Below are 17,322 nucleotides of genomic sequence, written 5' to 3'. Positions count from 1 at the left end.
ATACAAAGTGGGGGACGTCTCAATTCTGCCTCCCCTGAATCAAGGGCAGTGCTGGCTGCGTGCTCCCTGGGCCCCATCAGCACCAAGCAGCCTGTGAAACCCTAAGGCCAAGCTGCCTTTGGTGCCCACAGGTGCCCACGGGTGCCCACAGCCTGCAGAACCAAGGAGAAGAAAATGCTATGAGCAGGCCCGCCTGTAGTTCCCCGGTTGCTTCCAGAGCCCCTGCTGAGTGGTTCTAGAATTGAACAGTGTGCTTGTCCACGGTCTCAGGGCTGCGATGGGGACATTCTGCTTTCCACACTGCCAACCCTCACATTCTGTACATAAGCTGCCCCGAACTGAGCTGATACCTATAAATGCCACTTCTGGGGAGGCCCGCTGAGGTGTCTCTCTCCCCAGGGCACAGAAAGCTGGCCTTGGCTTTGGGGGCGGTGCCCTGTGCTCCTCCAGGCCCTCCCTGGCAGACACCGTGGTCTGGGGCCGTTGCTAGTGGCTGCCGTGAGGGCGACTTCTGGCCCGGGGCCCACACCGACCCCGGGGAGGGACACACTTCCCAGAGGCCTGCAGTCCACCCGTGGGGGCCTCCACGTGCGACCCCGTGTAGACCACCCCCCGCACCAGCCGTGCTCAGGAGAGAGGGGCACTTAGAGGTACGGTGGCAGTGCTGAACTCCGTCACCTGGCGGAGACCCCGTTGATGACAGCAGGCAGCTGGGGGCCCAGAGCTGTGGGCAGGACGAGGGGAGCCCTCAGCACCATCCTGGGAAGTCTCTCTTGCGCTCGGGCCCGGGGGACGCGGGCGGCTTCTTTGCCACCTCCTCTGTAAGTGCCTCCAGCAGAGGAGCACGGACACCATTTCCCTTCTCTCGGGACCCGACGGGGTGACCGGTAGCTTGAACAAGCGTGCCAGGTTTCGGGGCTTGTTGGAAGCGGGTCAGAGCTGAGTGGGTCGGGGCCGTGTGGACAGGCGCTGGTCCGGATTTCCAGGGTGACCTTCTGGATGTTTTAAGGACACGCGGCTCCTTCCGTGTTAGACCCCGTCCGCCCGAGGTGCGCTCCACCGTTTCAGCCCGTCTGGCGTGGGCTGGCCCCTCACTTGCGGGAGCCACGGCAGGGGTGCCCACGGACCCCCCTCGCCCACCCCGTTTCAGCCTGGGCGGGTCTGGAGGGGGGTCGGGGGACCGCTGGGGCTGTTGGCTTAGGGACTCCAATCTGAGAGAGGGGCAGGACACCCCCAAAGCATCCAGCAGCTGGGTTCACCTGGCCTGGCAGGGCCGCCCATCACCAGGAGCCTCCAGGGTTTGCCCAGGGTCACGGCTCTGTGTGGGCGCTCAGAGGGCCCGTCCCCTGCCGCTCAGCAGCTGGCCTTCTGGGCCGGTGCGGTCCTCCCCTGCAGGGCGCTCGGGGCCGCTGGTGGGCACGACTTCCTTCTCTGGGCGCGGTTCCCTGAGCACCTCGGCCTGACCCACAGCGGGATGCCATCCGTGTGGGCTTGCCTGCGGTGACATTTAGGTCCTGCCCTCGCTCCTGAGTCCACCTGGGGTTCCCCAGACCGGGGACGACCGTCAGATTGGCTTCCAGCTCAGTGCAGTTTACTGTGACTCTGATTCGTTTGACTCAAGAAGCGTCCTCGTGTCTGTTAAGTGGCTGTGCCAGCAGGGCACCAGGAGTGCCCACAAGAAACCGCGGCCTCTCTGACGGGGCGGCCATGGATCTCTGGGTTCGGAGGCGGAGTGCCCCCGGCCCAGAGCCGCTGCGGTGCCCCGCGGGGGCCAAGAGCGCTCACTGCACCTTGTCCGACTGGGGAGGATGTCTGTCACAATGTTCAGCCCCAGATGTGTCCCCAAGAGCTTTGGGGAGCCGGCCGGGCCCGGGCCTGGAGCATCGTTGTCACCTGCTCAGGGACAGGTGGGTCCGGAGGACAGGAGGGGCCGCCCAGGCCAGGCTGCTGGGGGTCCTTTGAGGACGAACGTGGGAGGTGGCTTTGAGCTTTGAGCTTTGAGCTTTGAGGGCTGAGACCAGCAACAGGGCCTCTTGGGGCTTGGTTCTGTGGGGTGACAAGGACGGTTTCCTCCGTGGGCTCTGTGGGCCCCACGAGGCGGCTGCAGCCGGCAGGCCGGACCCCGGGGCATCCAGGACGCAGGTGTGCCACCCCCTCTCAGGGCCAGGCCGTGGTCAGCCTGCGTGTCCCCACTGGGCAGGGCTGTCCACCCCCAGGTCTGTGGGGCCGGGGTCCGCACACCGAGGTCCTGTCCTGAGCAGCTCAGCTCCTGGGGGCCGTGGCAACTCCTCCCCTCCTCTCCCCATGGTCCTTTCTCCCCCCAAGTTCCAGACGTTGGTGTCCCCTCGAGCGTCATCATCAGATCAGCTGAGGACACTTTGGTTTTGACCGCAGACCCCGAGGTGATCGGCCCTTGCTGGGCGGGGTCCACAGATCTAGCTGCCGGTTCCCTGAGGCTGGGCCCGCCCCAGACCAGTGGGGATGGTGTTTACAGATGTCTCCCCATCTGTAAAGCGGGCAGCTCAGCGGCGAGAAGGTGGTGCCCGTGAGGGGGCCGCGCCCCTCCTCCCACCGCGTATGGGGCCGACGAGGGTGGCCTTCGGGGCACTGACCTCTCCATGCCCTGCCTGTGTTCCTGCATCCGTGCTGCCGGGTGTGGGCCTTTCTCGGGACGGCCGCTGGCCTCCCCACTTCCCCGGGGCCCCTCCTGAGATGCAGCAGAATCTCGGGGTTCAAGGAGTCCAGCGGGGAGCTTCCCAGGAAAGCTTCAGACTTGGGGTGAATCCAATGACCGTCTCGAGGCCCCACGCACCACCCGGTCCGCCACCCCCTGGGGGCCTCCTGAAGGTGGGGTCCGCGTTCCCGACCCGAACTACAATGGCAACAGCACACGGGGTTTCTAAGAATTAGTATTTTTAGATCACCGTGGCATCTTGTGGTGACGCCCAGTCTTCTGACGAACGCATGATGTTGGGTCCGTCTTAACTTGGGGAAACGGGCTCACAGACGTCCCGTCGCGCCGCGGGCTCCCGCCGGACCTGCCCCTGAGAACTTGTCGGGGGCACCGGCGCGGGAGGGTGCCAGGCCCGAAGGAGAGAAGGGGCAGAGTTCAGGGGCTCGGTCACAGGGCCGGGCGCCGGGCGCCTCGCCGGCCTCCCCGTCCCAGCCCTGGCGGGCACCAACGTCAGCACCAAGTGTGACCCAGACGGCGTACCCGGGTCCCGGCGGATCGGCACAACCTTTTGTGCCGACGGGCAGGTGGGACGCGGCAGGAACTCGGGGGCGAGGTCCACACCTCCCGGCTCCCGCCTGCGTCACGGGGACCCTCCCTGGCGGTTTCGCTCACGGGCTGCCTGCCGGTCCGTCCATGTGTGCCCTCGTGAGAAAGGGGTCCCCTGGCGTTTCTCGAGTTTACTGGGGACACAGCTGTCACCCTCAGAGGCTGGTTTTGTTGTTTTAAAGCATCACCTCCCTGCCCCCCCCCCCCTCAGCACCCGGCGCCGAGGCATCTGTGACAGGAGAGAATAGTTAATGTGCTCTCGCGTAAACCGCCAGAGCCGAGGGAAGGACCCGGGATGTGCACGCAGGTGGGACACAGAACGGCCGTTTTCTGGAGGAAGGGCTCTTTTATCAGAGATTTTAATTGAAATAATGTGCGTTCACACACAGCTGTAAGAATAAACACACAGAGGGGCTCCTGGGGGCTCAGTCGGTTGAGCGTCCGGCTTCGGCTGAGGTCACGATCTCACGGTCCGTGAGTTCGAGCCCCATGTCAGGCTCTGCGCCGACAGCTCGGAGCCCGGAGCCTGCTTCGGATTCTGTGTCTCCCTCTCTCTCTGCCCCTCCCCGGCTCACGCTCTGTCTCTCTCTCTCAAAAATAAACATTAACAATTTTTTTAAAAAAGAGTAAACACACAGAAATGCCGGGTACCCTTTGCCCTGTGACCCCCAGGGGTACCTCTGTAGCACGACACCCACAGGGACGTGATGTAGGATGTGGACACAGCACACCTCCCCGGGCGCGGGGTCTGACCCGGGCCCCCCCCAGCGCTTAGCTCTAACCCCAGGGAGGTCCGAGGACGCAGCACCACAGCCGGGATACAGGCCCACGGCCGCCCCAGCCCCTAAGGACGCCTCGCCTGGTCTTCTGCTGACCCTCGGCCGCCCTCTCCCCCCGTGAGCGCCCATTTTTAGCGGGCCCTGGGGCCACCCCCAGGGTGAAGTCCGCCCCTCTCCAGGAGCCCGTCTTCCTCCTCCTCGACCCCACAGTTTCCAGGAGCAAAAGCATAAAGTGTCAGAAGCAGCCCTCCTCCCTCGCTGGGCCTCCCTGCGCCGAAGGAGCCCGCGTGGCGGCGGGGTGGGCCTGCAGGGGTGCGGGGACGCGGGGAGGGAGCCCCAGGGAGGTGGTGTGAGCACGCGTCCCCGTGGGCTGGCGCGGCCACCTCAGGTGTCCAGAGGCAGAAACCTCTGGGGCAAAGAAGCCGTGTTCCGGAGGGCAGCGAGCCCAAGGAGAGTCGTCCAAGGCGGCGGGGGAGAGCTGGTCCTGGATGGCGGGCGGGCAGGGTTCCCCATAGTCCCTCACGGGGCCCGCTGGCAGTGGGCAGTGTCATCGTTCCCAAGAGGACAACGACGTCGCAGGCCAGCATCAGGATGTCCTTCGGGACCACCGTGGGGGCCGCCCGAGTACCATGCCTCAGCCTTGAAGGACAGAGGGCAAGGTGGCCCCGGTACCTCGGTCCCCCAGCCACAGGCGGAGGCTCCCACCCGGGGCACGGAGGCTCCCACGGGGCAGGAGGTACTGAGGACCTGGTGACTCCCAGCCGGTGTGGTCCAGACCCGGGGAGCGCCTAGGTTTCGCTTCTCTGACCCGTTTGATGAGACCGAATGTCCGTCGTGCGTGCATAGAGCAGCGCGTGACTGGCCTCCAAACGGGGGTTTCGGCATGAAGTTCACTCACCAAGAGCTCAGTGACCCGGCGGGGACCCTGGCCTGGTGCAGGTGCCCTGGGGCCGAGGCTCGGGATGACTCCGCTGGCTCACTGGCTCCAGGCTCCTGCCCCTCCCCTCCCTTCCCCTCCCCTCCCCGCTTTTATTATTTGGGCAGGTCTCCCAAAAGAATTTTTAGGAGTGATGGACTCTGTCGTGAACCCTTAGCCTGAAATTACCGCAAAACCCAAATAAAGGACCTTGGCTCTCCCGACAAGTAAACAACACACATTGCACAGCCTATATTTCCAAAGTCATAAAAAGCTCATGTTCTTGGCTCTACATCCTGACTTTCGAGAGAGGGCTGGCTGGAATGTGCTGGCCGTCCTGCGGACCTAGGTGGCAGAGGCCGGGGGCAAAACGCCGCCCCGTCCCTGGAAACGCCCACCGTGCCCAGGGCAGGGGGCTGAGGAAGGATGCTCTTTTGGTCCAGCCTCTCCGGTGCTGGTTCGCTCGGGGACCCTGGGGAGCTGGGCAGTTGGTGCTGGTCCTCCCGGAAGGCTCTCTCTCTCTCAGCTTGCTGCTTTCTCCAGGGCCTGGGGCTGTTTGCTGCCCCTCATTTTCTCCGAATGTCTCCTGTGCGCTGATGAGGTCCCCTCACCCCACCTGTGAAAGGAGAGCTCTCTCTCTCTCTCTCTCTCTCCCCCAACAGCAGGGGCCGCGGCTTGGAGACCTGGCTTCTCCTGGCAGCTTCAGGCAATCACTTAACCCCTGTGCCCGCCGGGGGGTGGGAGGCCAGCCATGTGCTGCCTGCCTTTAATCAGCAGGAAACACCACCTTTCTCTCCTAAACTGTTTGCTCGGCCAGTAAATTAAACATGCCTTTAAAGCCCTGATTTTCCTCCAGTAGGTGAGGAGTTTTGGGAAGTAGAATTCAAACAGGAAAAAATACAAAAAATAAAAAAAATAAAAACCAACGCCGAACGAGAGCCCTGAGCTGAATATGCACAGGATGGGGACCCCTCCCCACTTTCTGCGCTGGCAAAGCCGCGGCACCCCGAGGCTGGGGAAGCGCGCAGGGGTGCGGGGGGGGGGCTCCCAACCTGGTTTTGTTTGTGAGCCCCGTGCAGATACCAGTCCCAGATAATGAGGCGGCTTGTTAATTACCCCCCCTTGTAATTTACCTTTCTGTGGGGCGCAGTCGCGGGGAAGGTTTTTGGGGGTGTTCTTTCAAACCTAACGACTTGGATCTTCCCGGTGGAGGGAGCGGGAGCTGCGGGTCTGTTGTTGCGTTTTTGAAAGGAGCCTACGAGTCAATGAGAACAACCATTGGCCACTTAAAACGGAATAATTACTTCTGTGAATGCTGCTAAATTAAATAAGTATTAGCCCCATGATTTTTTTTTTTTTGTCTTTTCAAGACTTTGGTTTCTTGTGAAAGAAAACATTTTCTTACTTCTCGGGCGGATCTGTTTGCAACCAGCGTGAGGACCCTGAGGTCACCGTCCCGGTCCCTGTCCCCCCCACCTCCACCCCTCAGGAGACTCTTGATCCAGCAGCCACGGGGGGGGGGGGGGGCTGGGGCAGGGAGGGGCGTCGAGGCAGAAGCAGCCAGGTCAGAGGTCAGCGGCGCCCTCACCCCTGCAGCCCTCCTCTGGCTCCCCGTGCCGCGCGGCATGAGCACAAATCCCCCTCCTGAGTGTGAACGGTCCCTTTGGCACATTCACAAAGGTGTGCGACCACCGCCTCCCTCTCGGTCCAGAATGTTTTCTTCCCCCAGAGGAGCCCCCGTGCCCATTATCCAGCCCCTCCTGGCCCCCAGCAGCCACTATTATGAGCTCTGTCTCTATGGATTTGCCTTTTCCGGATGCTTCTACAAGCGGATCGTGTGGGTCGCACCCTGTGTGCTCTGTGCCTGGCCCCCTTGGCCGAGCAGCACGTCTGCTGGGTGGGGGTCAGCCTTTGTTCCTCTTGTGTCTGAGTAATATTCCGCTGCGTGGATGGACAGTCCGTTTGTCTGTCTGAGGACGGACACGGGGCGTTTTGTGCCCTTGGGGACTCCGCATAAGCTGCTGTGGCCACCCAGCTGTCTGGGTCCCCCTTTCCCGTTCTATGAGCAGAGCCGCTGTCCTGGCTGACCCCACTCCTCCCTTGGCCCGCTTCTCACTGTCTCTTCTGTGCTTCAGGCCTGCTGTCTGTCCAGGTGGCAAAATCTTGGCCCCAACCCTCTCTTAGGGTGGACCCCAAGAGAGGCCTGCACCAGACAGGCGGACCCCGTGACCTGCAGCCCCGAGACCTGCAGCAAACCTCTGTCTTAACTTGGCCCCAAGGTCACCGGGCTCTCAGGAACCCCATCCCCAGGGCCCCCGGCCCCACCAAGGTGCTGCCCAGGTGTCGGGGCAAATTTCATATAATCCAAATCCCAAGAACCCGAGACATGTCTCCGACCCCTAATTTCCAAGGCTACACGGCAACCAGAATGGTCTGGAAGGAATAGTTCACTCCTGGCCCTGGGTAGGGTGCCCCCTGTGACGGCTTTCCCCACCGCTCCCAAACTCGTGGAGCGTGGTCAGCTCCTTGCCTCGCTTTCCCAAAGCAGAAGGGGCAGACGCGTCCTCTGGTGGCGGCGTGGGGCCGCGGGGAAACGCACACCTCTGCTGTGCCGCGCGGTTCCGAACCCCGGTTCCCAAAGGAGCCCCGCAGAGCCGCGTCCCCGGAGGGAGGGCCGCTTTGTGCCGGGCGGGGCAGAGCGGACGCGTCCTGGGCAGGGGGTGGCGGCGTCTCGGAGCCCTCGGCCCCCATCCTGTCCTGTGTCCCGGGGGCCCCCTGAGGGTCCCGCACGGGGGAGGGTGTGCCACACAGCCTGACACTGCATTGTCTCCTTCAGGTGACGGCGACATTGTAAATAACATGCACGAGCCTGACCCAGACCTGCTGGCTGGCGAGAGCGCGGAGTACGAGACCGAGGACAGCGTCGTGTCCCCCACCCCCATGGGGCCGCCGTCCCCCTTCCCCACCAGCGAGGACTTCACCCCCAAGGAGGGCTCGCCGTACGAGGCCCCCGTCTACATTCCTGAGGACATTCCCATCCCGCCAGACTTTGAGCTCCGAGAGTCCTCTATCCCAGGGGCCGGCCTGGGGGTCTGGGCCAAGAAGAGGATGGAAATCGGGGAGAGGTTTGGCCCGTACATGGTGGCACCGCGGGCCACGTTGAAGGAGGCCGACTTTGGATGGGAGGTGAGCATTCCCGTGTGAGCGTGATTGATCACGGCCATTTATCTTGTGTTCCATCTATTTATAAAGCCGGGCTGAGCAGCGCTGCCCGAGGCGGGAGGCTCGGCCGGAGAGAGCGCTCGAATGTCACATTTCCCAGGCTTATTTGGTCCTGCAGCTCGCATGACGCGAGTCCGCAAACATCAGCCGTCCTCGTGGGCGCCTGTCAGCCCCCGTGCCTGCTCTCTTCCCGGAAATGTGTCTTTAATGAGCTCATGTCTTAAAACACCCCCGTGCTCCCCGTCTGGACCTGAGGTGCTAAGGCCGTGGTCTCTGCAGAGCCGTACAGATTAATGGAGTGTCCCAGAACAGGAGTCTCCACTCTGGGGAACGCTCCTGCAATGTGTGCCTGGTGGCCGTGCTGCCCCCAGAGGGCCCTGCACCTCACCCCAAGCCCCCGCCCGCCGTGGCCTGCTCAGCCGGGGCCCCCACCTCTCGGGTAGCGTGGGGCGCGCGTCTCATCTGTCCAGGGAGGGGTGTGTGCGGATTCGCTCTCCCTCACAATCTGGGCCCGGCTTGGTGGTTCCGGAGCCCGCGTGCGGTCGGGAGAGGGGAGACCGTTAGGTGAGGGGTGCCGATGACCCCCAGAACATCCCTCCCCCTGCAAGTATCTTAGGCCAGGAGGGACGCCGGGCCCCAGCTTGGGGGTCTCTCAAGATGGTCTTCATGGGGACCCCGAGCCCCACAAAAGCGTTCTCTGCACCGGCCCCAGCCGATCTGCTTCACGACAGCCGACGCGCGGTGGTATTTTCCGCAGAGACCCTGCCTGGGTGGAAAATGCAGATGTAAACCCAGACCCTTCCACGGTGTTTGCTGGAGGTCAGCTCTTGGAAGGGGTGAACAGTCCAGGGAGGGAAGAGAGGCCTGCCTGGGGGAGACCAGGGGAGCGAGGGCCAGGGGAGGCAGTGCTCCCCACCTCTCAGGGCCTCTGGGAAAAGTCCCCAGCTCAGGCTCGTGTCTGCTCTCGCTCCGGAGGCTTTATGGTTTCTAAACATTGCCCCCTGTGCCTACATTTCTCCCGGAGACCTGGGATGCCCAGGTGTGTGCCCTGCTCCCCAGCCCTCAAGACCAGGCGCCCTGTGCTGAGGACCTTCGGCAGCATCTCCAGGACGCTGGGTGTGCTGATGCCCGTGGTGGTACCGGGGGAGGAGGGTCTCCGGCGGAAGTGGGGTCTCCACTCCCTTTCTGCACACTGGCAGCCCGACCGCCCAGCAGGAGGCACGTGGGGTGCGGACGCCGGGCACATGGAGCACCGGCTGAGAGCCCCGAGCTCCGTGCGGGGCTTTGAGGGTTCAGGCGAGCAGCGGGCTGATCAGAGGGATGAAGGAATGGAGGAGGCCGAACCCCCGGAGTGGGAGCCTGTCCGTCCCCTGGTGACGGGTGTGTGCTCCTCAAGGTCGGGGTCACCTTCAGAGCAGACCAGGGCCTGGGAGCAGGGTGGGGCGGGTAGCGAAGGGGTTTGAAATCAGAGTCGTTCTGTGGGCACGTTGCTCTGGGGTGGCCCCTCGGGGGGCCAAGGAGAGCCTTTTCCCAGCAACGTGACAGGTAAGTGGCTTTGGCTGCAAGGTGGCCTTTTGCAGACCCTGCCTGTCCTGTCCTTCCCACCTGGCTTCCCCAGAGAGGAATTTAAGGCTGCTTTTCCGACACGCTCAGAAGGATCTGGACTGTTGAACGAGCAGGTTACTTTGAGAGGGCAGAGGTTCACGCGACAGGTAGGGCTTTGGACGACCTTGAGGCAACCTTGCTCTTGTCTGTGCTGATGCACGTTTCTGTTTGCTCTTTCCCTAAAGAAACGGCCCCTATCGCCTCTGCTCGCTCGGTGCCAGGCCTGGTACCTGCTGTCACTGTGATCTGCCCGGCGCCTGTTGACTTTTCGATAGTGCTTATTCTCCGCGTACGTGAGGGAACGTTCTCCCTCCCCGGCGCGCCTCCCGTTTTCGCAGCGGGCTTTGTTCCGTGCTCGTGACCTGACAGCTGCCTTTCATGCCAGCACTTAGGACTGTGTGCACAGCCCGATGTCCTCAAACAGCTTTCCAGACGCACCCCGGCATTATCTCGGCCGACCTCGTTTTCCCTGTGAGCTCGGGCGCTGCTTACCTGCCTCTGGGATCTGTCTTGGGGCTGGTGGCCTTCCGTCACACGGGGTCCCAGCCGTGTTTGTGTTGTGCCTTGCGACGGAGGACCGATGGCCGACTTGGACGGGCAGCTTCCGTCTCCCCCAAGGAGAGAGAGGAGGAGGCAGGCACCCTGAAAGCTCGGGGAAAACCCACTTTTCCCTGAAATACGTAAGGTCCGGGTGGCTTCTTTCTAGCTCCACGGACCTCCGTTTGGGGCTTTGGGACCGGAAAATTGATGTAACTAAGCCGCCCTTGCTGGATTCCCCACTGTCACCTGCAAACAGATTATTGCCCTTTTCCGTGACCCTGTACCCTCCTCTGGCAGGCCGGCCGGCCCAGGTGCCCCATCTCAGTTAGGCCCCGTCCTTGCCTGGGCAAACAGGGCCCCAGCCCGGGTCCTTCTGTGGCTCTGGACAGGAGAGGGGCCTCCGGGGAGCTCCGAGCCATGAATGCTAAAAGGCACTCTGACCTCGAAGACGCCCTCCGCGGGCCTTCTGGTCACAGCCAGGACGGTCCCAGGCCCGTCCCAGCGACAACACCCCAGTGCGCGCATCATCCTGCGGCGGCCCGAGTTTTAGACGCATAACTGTTGGCTCTCGCGCCGGTATTTAAGTGTTACGGATCAGGGTGCTTTGATTTCGCTACAATTTACACAGGACTCGTTTCCTGAGGAGAACCAGTGATGACGGGTTAGCTAAGATGACAGAGGAGATCCAGGGAAGACGGGGCACGGTCTGCGCCCCAGGGCAGGCGGGAGGGAGAAGCCAGAGGGACCCCGGACACTGGCCAGGCATCCGCTGGAGGACTGGTTTGAAATCAAGGTCAAATAGGATATTCGTACCGTCATTTTGGGGCACCGTGGCAACAATGTTCTTTCTACTCTGAGAACAACATTCTTCTTCCGGACCATTCCTTGGAAATCAGACCAAACGGTCCTGTTTTCTTTTCTCTTTTCCTGATGGACGCGGTGCCTGGCCACCGCGTGGTTTCTGGTGATGTGACCCTTCTGGCAAGAGCACGTCTCCTGCCCACTGGGGTGCCATGGGTGACCTACGACCTTCAGGCTCCAGGTCACGGGGGCAGTAACGGGCATGCGTGGGGAGGTCCCTCCGACTGTCCCCTGTATCTCCCGTCCCACGCGCTCATCGGACAGCCAGTGACCCTGGACTTCCCTCCTCCTTGGTGGTTTGGGACACGGCAGGGAGTGACCCCCACGTCAGGAGTGTCCCCTGCACCCCAGCCCTGTGTCCAGATGGGAGTGTGGGGTGCGTGGCAACGACCCCCAGGATCCATCTCAGAGGGCGGTGGTCTGTCCCCCTGCCTGGGAAGGCGCCCAAACCCCCCGCCCCCTCCGCCCAGACGCAGCCTGCTGGCTAATGCAGCCACCACTCAGTCTGCCCAGAATAAATCACCCTGTGATTGCATTTGATTGCCCTGGGGTCTGAAAAAACAATGATTTTGATCATTTGTTGAGTAAATCATGACATTTATCATCGTGGGGCTTATTTTGCTAATTAAGAGCTGGCTGCGAGTGACAGCCCGAGGCAGTGGGCTCCTGGGGGTGCCACCTGCCCCCGGGCAGGGCCTGTGGCCGGTGGGGGGGGGGCACCATGCCGGCCCCTGGGGGGGCAGGGACAGTCTTCACCCCGACACTGCCCGAGTTTGGCTCGTCTCCTCCTTGAGAGCCCGTCGTCTCCCCTGGAAAGCCAGCTGAGGGCAGCGTCCCCAGTGCCCGGAGCGTTGCCTGGCCCGTAACGGGCACTTTAACATCAGCTGTTGAATAAGTGTGCCTGCCTCCCTGTAAGAGGCTGGGGGGAAGTGGTAACGTGAATTGATGGGGTTTCATTTATCTGAAGAATTCACTCCACTGGATTACCTCACCCCTTGGCTTTACTTTCTGAATATTCACACACGTGTTCATTTGTTCAGTCAACAAACAGGCCGTGTCTGGGCCGGGGCCACATGGGAAGCTCTGGGGGTCACAGGGGAAAAGGGCCCCGAGGCCGCAGGCTGCTCTGATGCTCCAACGCCTCGATCACAAAGCCCCCAGGCCCACTCCCCCACGGGTCCCCGGGGGCCTGCTGGCAGGCTCTGCCGAGGGCCAGGACCCCCCTGCCCCCTGTAGACCCTGGGGTGCCAGGACATACCCAGAGATGCCAGGCTGGGGGCGGGGCGGGGGGGGCGGGTTGTGCAGGCAAAAGCTACCACGCGGCCCTGCGCTCTCAGATGCTGAGAGATTGCCGTGCATTTAAGATCACATTATGATCCGGAACACACAGCCCTGGAGAAGGGCCCGGGGTGCAACGGAAGCTGACTCCCTGGGTGTCCGTGCTTGTCCACCTACGTGTATTTTTAGAAAAGCAATGATTTCTTTTCCAAGGTAGCTGCCGAGCATCCTTAAAACGACAGGAAATTCGGAGGTCTCAATTTGGACTGGAGCGGAGGCTGGCGACGAGGCCCAGTGGGCGTCCCGCTGGCTCCCCGGGCACTGGGCTGCCTCCCGCGTGGCCGAGCAGCCTCTCCCGCCTCCGGATGGAAGTCTCCGGGGAGGCTTTCGGAGGTGCGGTGACACACGCGTGAAAGCACAGCACCGACGACTAGCTTCTCCAAGGACCCGGGAGGCTTTCCCGGCCCCCAACCCGAGGCCTCCTTCTCCTCCTCGGATCCAGGGTCTCTACAGGGAACCTCTTTGCCTTCTTCCCCACCACTCATCCTTCACCTCAAACACCTGTGCCTCTCTCCTCCACATCCAGAAGTGAACCCAGACTCGCCCCTGTGTGGTCATGTGAGTGTATACACGCACGCACGTGAGCACACGCACGCACACCTTGGTTTTTGCTGAAAACCCTAGACTGGGTGCCCCGCCTCCAAGGGCAGGAGGTGTCCCGTCCACCCTGTCTAGGTTTGGCAGCTCTCGGCAGCTGGCTCCACGAGTGCGCGTTGGGGCAACTGAGGGGACACTTCTCACGTGATTTCTGGCCCAGTTTCTGAGTTAGCAGGCTCCGGATTAATTCCCGGGCTCTGGGCGTCAGAGGAAGCCCTAAGCCGCCAACCCTCCCCTCTAGAACTGTGTTTCTCTCAACGAGCGCACCCCTCGATTCAGAGCCTCAGGGTCCCACGTGCACGTACTGGGTGGGTGGTCTCTTATCACAAGGGACTTGGCTGGGGGCCAGGGGGCAAGGAGATGGAGTTTCGAGGCTCCCCTTCTCCACGGTCATTGCCACAACAGTTTGCCGCTGCTGCGGGACCTGGACCAGGCCCCCCCACCTCGCCCCCACCGGGTGCCGGGTCAGGAGCTGGGGCCAGTTCTGCCGTAGGTCTGAGCCCAGGCAGGAGGGTGCCCTCTCATAACCAAGGACCCACCTCCCTCTGGAGACAGAGCTCCCCAGGCTCTCGGGAACCTGCTTCCTTTCTTTCTAGTCCTTACCACACAGTTGACCAAACAAGAACGAGGGTGGACCCAGAGCTGGGCCCGTGTAGTCGCCACATTACCGTCAAGCCCCTCGAGGCGTCTGATGTCTCCAGAAGAGTAAGCCGCCTTCCCCAGCACCCTGCCCCCTGTATTGACCCCTCGGGCCGTGGGTTCCTATCCAGCCCCAAAGGGGACGGGGCAGCCGGCACCTCCCACAGCCAGGCTCGGTCATCCCCCAGGATTCGGGGAGGAAGGGTTTGTCCTTCAGCAGAAGCACCAACAGTGGCCGGAGGCCGGTTCGGACCCGTGGGTGTTTCATTTTGCCGGCAGCCTCTGCAGAAGCAGAGCTCGTGCACCCGGGGTCACCTGGTCAGCGGGCAGGGTGCTCCTCTGCCCAGGAGCCGTCAATAGTCGCGGGACCCCAGGCCCTTCAGGCCCAGCCAGCCGGGGAGGCCCCTCGGCCCCAGGATGGCGGGAGAAGAAAGCTGGACTTGGGAGTTCCCGCGGGCGCTCCAGGTGATTTGAGAAGTGAGAGCACCCAGCCCAGGGACACCAGGCTCTGCTCCAAGGACACCAGGCCCACACACACACCCGTGCACATGCGCCCCCTGGGCAGGGCTCACACATGAGCCTCCTCTGAGCGTCTCCCACCCTGGAGCAGACACAGGCTGGGGTGGCTCTCAGACCGTGGGACTTGTAATGCCAACAGTGGCACAAGAGCAGTGGCCGTGTGGGCGCCGGGAGAGGGTGGCCCCCCTGAATCGCGGAGGCTCCCTGTGCGGCTTCCCGCTGGTCTGACAGCCTCGCGGGTTAAGTATTCGAACGTGGTATTCTCAGCCCCAGAGCTTGGCTGTCCTCTCTCTCTGCGCACTGGGGACCGGCAGGCAGCATCTTACCCCCCGGGACCCGGGAGTCTCAGATCCTCTCTGCTTCTCCCTCCCCTGCCTGGCACTGACTCTCCCTGGCGCTTTCCCCCTCCGTCTAGGGCGGTCTGGAGTTTTATTTTAGGCTGAGAAACGTTGCATGGGCTTCCCCCCCACCCCGCCGCCCAATGATTTTCTGAATCCGTTTAGGAGGCTGACCGTACGTTCTGGAAGTCTTAGATGGGTGACTCAGTGCACGTTCACACCCTTGGAAACAACACCTGGACGGTGTGTATTGGGGCCGACCAATGGGACTCTGGACTTGAGGGGCCGCGTCCTGTGGGAACGGGGCCCGGGCTGGGCTCGCTGTGCACGCGGGGGGTGTAGGGGTGCATAGAGACCCATACTCAGTCTCCTCGGTCTCCTGGAGCCACTCAGCACAACCCCTCCGCCATCACCCCCGAGCACCGTGACACTGGGTCCAGACGTTTCGGCCCAAGAATGCCATGAGATCCTGCACTATCTTTGGCCGGGCTCCGAGGCGCGGGTATATAAGGAATTTCAGAAAAAAGGGTAGAGAATGACTAACTAAGAATACCTCCCTGATACTGTTCTCCTTTATTTCCTTAAGGGGTAATAACTCAGCCGCAATCCAGCAGAGGGTACTTTCTTTAAATAGAGCATTCTGATTCACAAGCGAAAAAGGAAATAAATATTTTCTTTTCATATTCGAGTAGACGTCCCCAAATACCAACTTCTTAAATGGTATTTTACCCTCTGCGTCTCTCTCACACCAGTGACAACCAAGCAAACCCACCCCTACTCTGCGAAGGGCTGCTTGTGAACGTGGAAAATCCTGACGGGGGTCGTGGGCAGGAAGCGGGGCGGAGGGGAGGCTGGGCAGCTCGGGTCCCCTCCCGTGGGGCTCTGGCTGGGCCCTGCTCGCCGCCTCCCGAGGCTCTGTCCCCTCTTCCCTCCCCCCCTTTCTCTCGACTTTTCCTCCAGGAAGAGAGCTGACCGCTCACAGGGGGAATGTGACAGGGCACCTGGCGAGGCCGGGCAGACCCGTGGCCAGTGGTGCAGACCAGAGGAAAGGCCCGAGTCGGCCGGGCACCTACTGTGCACCACATGAAGTCTACACACCCTCTTCCTGGTCCCGGCCCTTACTCCACCGCGCGGAGACGACCCCACGTCCCAGCCCCGTGGGCTGCAGCAGGGCCTGGCAGGGCATCATGACGTGGAATTCTCCAGGCCCCAGAGAGAGCCTTGAGGTCAGGATTCGGCCTCGGCCCCGAGCGCCCGGGGCCTGGGTGCGTCTGAGACGTGTCCGGGCAGGAACCCGTCCCAGCCGGGCAGCCTTCGAGGCACAGTCTGGATCGCCCTTTGCACGCAAGGTTTTGTTCTGGCCGGAAAGAGAGAGGCCAGGGAGGGGCAGACCCCTCACGCCCCCCCCAGCCGCTCACCTCAGGCTTGGGTCCCAAACTGGTGTGCTGAGCATCCCTATGGCACTTTCAAAATGCAGATTTGGGGCCAAAATACCGGATCCGAGTTCCCGTGGGGGTCCCCAGGAACGCGCACCCTAATCAGCCATGAGGGTCTGCACACTCGGCGGATGAGGGCTGACCTTAAATTTCCTGCCCCCGCCTCCCAGTGCCTCCCTCTCTTCACCCCTGCGACCCCAGAGAGACATTCTCCTGCAGGTGTGGGACCAGGTAGCCACAGAGCCTTTCTTCACCGTAGACCTTATCAGGGCCTTGTAGAGGGAGCGGGGTGGGGCCGTCCCCACGGGCAAGGAGCTGCGGGGGCCCTACCGTCACCCAGCCTGAGCTCTCGCCCCCACACGGTGGCCCCTGAGGGCTGACCAGTGGTGAGACCCCTCCTGGGGCTGTGGCCACAGCTTCGTGCCCAGAAACCGCTGGGGTGGCCAGCGGCCAGTCTCACAGTGGAGAGAGGGGGTCACGCAGGGTCACGCAGTAGGTTGGCACAGGGGCGAGTGGCCAGACTCGCGGGACCCGGTTCCTCCGTGCCCGCAGTGGTGGGGGCGGCCCCTGGGGGCTGGCCCCGCCCCCCCCGCCCCTCCCAGGAAGCAGTGGTGAGGGCACACCTGCCAGAATGACGCATCTGTAGCATCGTCATTTATGCAGAGAAAGTTCTACTCTAGACACTTCCCAGCAGCAGGCCTCCCAGGGAGAGGAGTGGGGCGGGGGGGGGGGGGGTCCCTGGGAAACCCCAGCACGGCCTCGGCCCCTCCGTGGGCCTCCTTCCCGCTGGATCAGACGAGAGCCCCAGGCGTTCAGGCCATAAAAGGTCTCCCTGGGTCATGGGACAAGGGCGTGAACCGCCCAGCCAGGCCTGGCCTGCTTATCAGAGCTTCTCTCCAGTTGAGAATTTCTGTGACCGGTCACCCCTGGGTTAGGAATGTGTTCTCGGCATGTCACGGGCCACCTCGGCCCCAGCCAAAACGGAGGGCAGCACGGCCGTGCACATACTGCTCGGCTCCGGGCAGGTGAAGGGCGTCGGCGCCCCCTGGGTCCCGCCGGGTTTGCCCTGATCGAGGGGCCAGTCAGCCCAGGGCAGCCTCTCTGTGGGCAAGCGGTCCGTCTGGGCGCAGGGCGGAGGCCAAGGGACGGCCTCCAGGCAGCGCCCGTCTCGCCTTTCACACCATTTAGAACACTGCGAATGAAAGAGCCTGAAAGGGACTTTTAAAAATCAGCCCTCAGGACACACACTCGT

At 62.6% G+C, this 17,322-nt stretch overlaps 1 protein-coding gene across 5 annotated transcripts in view; it reads left to right on the top strand.

Moving 5' to 3' along the window:
* Nucleotides 1-17,322, top strand: part of PRDM16 (PR/SET domain 16) — a 315,500-nt gene that overhangs the window by 93,653 nt on the left and 204,525 nt on the right. For all 5 annotated transcript variants that reach the window (XM_019461170.2, XM_019461167.2, XM_053899070.1 and 2 more), the window contains exon 2: nt 7,812-8,161. In XM_019461170.2, coding sequence (XP_019316715.2) covers nt 7,812-8,161 — 350 coding nt within the window. The remainder of the gene's footprint in view (nt 1-7,811; nt 8,162-17,322) is intronic.

Source organism: Panthera pardus, unplaced genomic scaffold (assembly GCF_024362965.1).
Source record: "Panthera pardus isolate Hobbes unplaced genomic scaffold, ASM2436296v1 HiC_scaffold_11, whole genome shotgun sequence".
Lineage (NCBI taxonomy): Eukaryota > Metazoa > Chordata > Mammalia > Carnivora > Felidae > Panthera > Panthera pardus.
Note: the sequence above shows the minus strand (reverse complement) of the source record. Positions and strands in the feature narration are given on the sequence as shown.